Source organism: Mus caroli, chromosome 10 (assembly GCF_900094665.2).
Source record: "Mus caroli chromosome 10, CAROLI_EIJ_v1.1, whole genome shotgun sequence".
NCBI lineage: Eukaryota > Metazoa > Chordata > Mammalia > Rodentia > Muridae > Mus > Mus caroli.
Genome location: NC_034579.1, coordinates 1013275 through 1019465, shown reverse-complemented (window position 1 = coordinate 1019465; position 6191 = coordinate 1013275). Strand labels below are relative to the sequence as shown.

Genomic DNA, 6191 nt, shown 5'->3' with positions numbered 1-6191 from the left:
AATAAATAAATAAATAAATAAATAAATAAATAAATCTTTTAAAAAAGTCTCCTGACTGCAGATTTTTAGCAATTATATCTTAAAATGACTATATTTACAAACTGGAGCTATGTTGATGGTGATTGCCAGCAAAGCAAGGTGAGGGTCAGTGAGGTGATGAGTCAGCAGATACAGGTGCTTGCTGTGCAAAGCCAGCCCCACAACCCACATAAAGGCGGAGGGAGAAAACTAACCCCACAGAGCTGTCCTCTGACCCCCACGCATGCGCGCCAAGGCACAGTTGCCCTGACCACCACCTGCCCACTGTACCCACAAACTAAGCACTAAGGGCAGGTGTACTCAAAGAAGGCTCCAAAGAGTGTTATTCGAGTACTAAAATGTAAATGAGGCATCCAAAAGATGGAGACTGCATGGCAGAAGTCTCTCAGAAAACCTGCCCATCTGAGGCAGTGAGGACTTTGGATTTTATAAGTGGTGATGATTTAAAACCGTAAGGCAGGAACTGTTAAAGAAAGGCCACCCAGCCTACATTATACTAGGCAACATAAAGAGGTCAAAGCCATCAGGTCCCACCTCTGTAAGATTTACCTGGAACTCAGTGTTTTATTCTCACACAAAGAGGTTTCCACTTCCTGACCCATTTCTAAAGGTCCTCACTGCTCTCTATCACCAAATTCAGCAATTGGTTGGCTTTTCCTTTAAGTTGTTTGGTTGTTCAACATGTTTCCCTAAGAATATCTTAAATCCACCCGAGCGAACTCTTGCTCACAAACACGTGCTGGAAAACAGCCAACAGGCAATGTTACCATCCGGGCGGGCGTGGCTACGAAGTCATTTGAGAGGCTGAGGCAGGAGGACTGCCACTAGTTGGGCTAGCTTGTGAGTTCCAAACCAGCCCTGGGCTACAGAGTGAGACCCAGTCTTTAAAAAAGTAAGCAAATTAATGAATTAACAGCCCTAAACAATAACAACATAAAAGGAACAGAAGTAAAATACAATAATGAGAGCAAGACACAAAGGTAAAGGCTGTGATGGGCAGGATCAAATATTCCAGTCTCAAACTAAGCATCCCTATAAAATGCAGTATATCTAGAGCTTTACAGTGGACTCGACAGAAAGAGTGCAAGGAACGCTTACTTAAGCCTTTTCCTACATCCGTGCAGAACTTCTAACTCCAATGTTTGTTTATCCAACTGAGTCCACAGGCAATAAACTGTGAGAAAGGGAGACAGGACTCCAGGAGCTTTGCCTATCCCTCCATTGGTGCTTCTGCTCCGGTTCTCTCTGTCTAGAAGAGAGCTACACGCATGGCTCTCTGCATTAGCTAGGCGGTGTCCCAGGCGCTGCCGCAGGACTCTGGGTACCAGACCTGGTGGCCCGGGTGGAAGCTGGTATCAAGGCCAACACTGGGCGGGGAACCTAGAACCTAGGTTTGCCCTGCTTCAAAGCAGGTCCCGACTTTCCCACTCTGGGACCTGGCATCTAGGGGTGTGTAAAGTGGCTTAAGAAGCCTGGCCGTGGTCAATTCTTACGGGTACCCCACCGGCCATCCCCCAGGCTGCCAGCCCACCGGAAGAGAGAAGAAAGACTAGAGAACGGCGGTCAGGGGCAGATATGATGGTTGCAGAAGGGCTGGCTAGGTCGCCGCCCTTAGAGACCCTCCACAAAGATGCCAGCCCCGCCCCGGTGCAAAAGACCCTAGAGACTGCACAGGGCTGCGCTCGAGTTTGCAGATGGGCTGTACCGGCGGGAACTTGTGGCAGGCGGAAACCACCGGGACGCCCCATCTCCATCCCGCCCCACCCGGGCAGGTGGCTGCAGCTTACCTTGGTGGCGGGGTCCGCGTCAGCGGAGTCTCCAGCTGCTCCCGACGCTTCCGCTGCGGGCCCATGGCCACTGAGCTCCAGCTCGCTCGGCGTGTCGCTCCCCGCCGGCTGCTCGGGGCTCCGCTGCTCGGTGGAACTGCCTGCGCCCATGGCTCAGTGGCTTTCCTACTCCCGCCGGCTAGCCGCCTTCCTGGGACCGCGGAGAAGCAGAGGGGCGAGGAGATGTGCGCCCAGGACCACAGGGACTAAGGGTGAGGAGCACCCACTCTCCACGATCCTGCTGAGAACGCACCCCGACTGAGAATGAAGGGGACGCGCTCGTGGCAAACTCCTTAAAAGAAAAAAAAAAAAGCCACCTCGTAGCCTCCTCCCCCCTCCTTGTTTTTCCCTCCCTTCATCACATGAGCACAGCCCAGACACGCCTTGCAGCATCTCCCCCTAGGCTGCTAGGACCAGAGGCTCCGCCAACAGGCCCCCAGCAGCCCACTCCGCCTCCAGGGCTTCTCAGGTCGTTAAAGGGGGACAAGGGGTTTGGGGTCTGTCCCAGGGCTGCAGAAGGTTCAGAAGCAGCAAAGAAGGGGGCGGGGGCAAAAGCTTTGTTTTTTAATGTAATGATTGATAACCCAAGGTTGGATCTTGTGCAGACTAAGGATTTACATTTGACCAGGCGGGAACCCAAATCCCCATTTGCTTTTCTTCAGGTTGGGTTTGACTTGAAGCATTTGTTTCTAGCTTTCTCTCCTTCAGCAGGAGAAAGGAAGCACTCCTGGGCTGCTCCTGAGCCTGGCCATATTAGGGCGGCTCACGTGGCAGGAGCTGGGAAACCCAGAGGTTGATGCAGTCAGGCCACCGCTGAGGTGGGCCCAGCGTCCCCATGATCCCAGCCAGTGATGTCAGCTGATGCCATCAACAGAACTCGCCGCCCTCTTTCCCCGGGGAACGCGGGGGAATGAAGCTGTTACTGGAAATGTGCCTGTCCTTTGAGCGTCTGATGCTGAAGGTTACACATCCTGGCCATTCGTCTCTCTCCCGACGCTTAAACACCGCATTGGCTTAGGTCTGCTTGGTCGCCATCAGCATGATCAAAACACGAAGATTTCTCGTACTAGCAAAGAAAGGGCCTGTCTGTTTTCTTCCTCCACTTGATTAAATACTCATTGTATTAACATGGCAGCCAATAAGTCTTAAATTGAAATTGTGTTAGGTTACCCATCACTAAGCATGAAAATGCTAGGGGGAAAGATGAAATGATGTCAGGTGAGCCCGGTGCTGTGATTCGTGTCTGAAATCCGGATGCTTCAGTGGCTGAAGTCCGGAGGGTCAGCTTGAGCCTGAGGCCTGCATGGGGTAGGTAGTGAGTTTCAGCCAAGTCTGAGAGCCACAACGGGGCTCTGTGGATGAGAGAAGGAATTAGTGATTTAAAATCAGTAAGAGCATTGAACCTAGATGCCAGATAAATATCTTGTCCCCAGATTTGACACAGGTTACTTGAGTATCAATGAAAACATTAATTTAGCTAATAACACTTGGTCCTTATTCATGGTCATTTAAGTGTTTATTGGGAACCACAGGTTTTTCAAGATAAAATTTGGTTTCTCCACTTATTTCCGAAGGCCAGTTTCTTTGGGGTTCATTCATTTAGAAACAGACTTTCAAGTTGCTTTTAGTTATTTGTAAGTGTGTCACCTATCTCAATTTGTTTTGTTTGTTGAGAAAGAATTTCTCACAATCTAGTTCAGGCTAGCCATAAGTGTTATAGCCTTGTCTCTGGAGGGAAGACAGTACAGACTTGTGAGACTGAGACCACACCCTACTTCAATTTAATGTTTGAATGTTTAGAGAACATTAGCATCTCCCCTCTCCCACCCCTTACAGTGCTGAGGGGTGGGGGATGGAACCCAAGGCCTTGTGCACTCTGAGACAAACACTCTAGCTTTGAACCATGTCTCTGGCCCAAACTTGAACGTTCTCATTTTTGTATCAGGTACTATTCAAAAAACAAAAACAAACAAAAAAACATTGCGTATATCATCGTATGTAATCCTTATAACAACCCAACAGCATACAGATTACCAATAGAGAAAGGGAAAGGGATTAACCAAAGAAGGTAAATTTTTGTGTATCCAACGATTCATAGTCGGTAGATGGATATGAGGGAGGGATCCAGTGAGCATGTGACTTTAAGGTCCACCCTCATCCTTCCTCAGGATGGTAGGAACTTAAAAATGCTGCTGAAACAGCCTGGGTGTGGCTTTGATGCAGAGCCTAGGATTAAGGGCATTGGGTTCTATCCCCACAGCAAAAGCAGGGGAGAACAATAAAGTCAGCACATTTGAAAATGGAGGAGAGGCACTGTTTGTCCCACCGATTTGATACAAATAGTATCAACCTTCCCCCATTTTGTGAGATTGTATTATTCAAGTTCCTGGGAAATTCTCCACAAAGCTTTTCACATCCACTAGCCTTGAAATGTTCAGAAAGATTGCAAGGTCAAAGATTTCCAGCTAGCAGTATCCAGTCTAGGGCTGAGGAAGACCTTGCCTGGGCCCGCTTGGAGCACAAGCTGTTTCCCTTATGCTTATTGTCCAGGCTATAAAAATGTGTGCTTTCTTACTTTTGAAAATTAAAGTCGAGGGGATGAAGAAATGGGCCAGTCAGGTGGTGCAGGAGTCCAGAGGACAGGAATTCAGATGCCCAGATCATAACATCTAGTGAGGTGGGCTTGTGACCCGCAGTCCCAGCAAGGAGAATGGAGAAACTGGAAGATCCTTGGAGCACCTTGGCCAGCCTGGACAAATCAGTGAGAGACCATGTTTAAAACAAAAACAGCCAGGTGTGGTGGCGCACGTCTTTAATCCCAGCACTCTCGGATTTCTGAGTTCCAGGCCAGCCTGGTCTACAGAGTGAGTTCCACGATAGCCAGGGCTATACAGAGAAACCCTGTCTCAAAAAACAAAAAAAAACAAAAAACAAACAAACAAAAACAAAAAGAAAGAAAGAAAGAAAAAGCATCCAAGACACCAGTGGACAAATGAGGAAGGCGCCTGCATAGACCTCTGGCCCTACATGGCCACACATGGCCCCATGTGCATGTGCACTCTCACCCTGGAACACACACACACACCACACCCAACACTCAATAAAATAAGGAAAACACAAAACAGCTAGATTAGGTGGCACACCCCTATAATCCAAGCACTTGTGAGACTGAGACAGATTGTGAGTTCAAAGCCAGCATAAACTACATAGGGAATCCCTGGTTTAAAGAAAAAAACAAAACAAAACAACCCAACAAGACAAAACTTAAAAAGGAAAATTGTATTTTAAGGGACCAGGTGGGCTGGTGAGATGGCTCAGCGGGTATGAGCACTGACTCCTCTTCCGAAGGTCCTGAGTTCAAATCCCAGCAACCACCCATAACGAGATCTGATGCCCTCTTCTAATGCATTGGAAAACAGCTACAGTGTACTTACATATAAAAATAAATGTTAAAAAAAAAAAAAAAAGGACCAGGTGTTTGGTTTCTGATCCCAGGACCAGGGGCTGAGGTGCATGTTTTACCTATCAAAGCAGAGCTGGCCTCCAGGTTCTGCCAGCATCCCTCAGCATCCCTACCTGGCATACCCTGCCCCCAACTCTGAACTTTCCAGCCCAGGGGCTGGATTGCCCTTCCCCCAGAGGCTCCTCCCTACATTATTCAGGCATTTTGTTCCCAAAGTTCCCCTTCTCATGCCCCCTTCTACCCTCACCTGAGTCAGTCCACACTATTTTTGTTTTGTTTTTTTTGTTTTCTTTCCTTTGGGTTTTTTTTTTGTTGTTGTTCTTTTTGGTTTTGGTTTTTCGAGACAGGGTTTTTCTGTGTAGCCCTGGTTATCCTGGAACTCACTTTGTAGACCAGGCTGGCCTCAAACTCAGAAATCCGCCTGCCTCTGCCTCCCAAGTGCTGGTATTAAAGGCATGTGCCACCACTGCCTGGCCAGTCCACACTTTTATTTCTCTCTCTTACTCCCTCTCCTCTCCCTTCCCAAATACCTTCAAGGATACTGGTACAGTAAACAGGCTCAGCCAGGCTTGGTGGCACATACCTATAATTTTAGCACCAGGCAGCCTGAAGCAGGAGGATTCCCAGAAACCCAAGGTTAGCTAGCCTGGGCCACATAGTAAGTGTGGGGTTAGCTTGAGTTACATAACAAAACCTCAGAGTTAGGGGGGTTTTGTTTGTTTGTTAGTTTTAAGGCAGGGTTTCTCTGTGTAGTCCTGGAACTCTCCCTCTTGTAGACCAGACTGGCCTTGAACTCAAAGGGGTCTGTCTGCCTCTGTCCCCAGAGTGCAGGGATTAAAGGTACACAGCCCCACTACCCAGTT

The 6191-nt window shown here is 48.4% G+C and overlaps 1 protein-coding gene across 1 annotated transcript in view; it reads right to left on the bottom strand.

Moving 5' to 3' along the window:
• The window catches only part of Akap12 (A-kinase anchoring protein 12), a 90556-nt gene extending 88391 nt beyond the window's left edge, over positions 1-2165 (bottom strand). The window contains exon 1 of the mRNA XM_029482721.1: positions 1827-2165. Coding sequence (XP_029338581.1) covers positions 1827-1976 — 150 coding nt within the window. The 5' untranslated portion in view covers positions 1977-2165. The remainder of the gene's footprint in view (positions 1-1826) is intronic.
• Positions 2166-6191: the final 4026 nt, after the last annotated feature.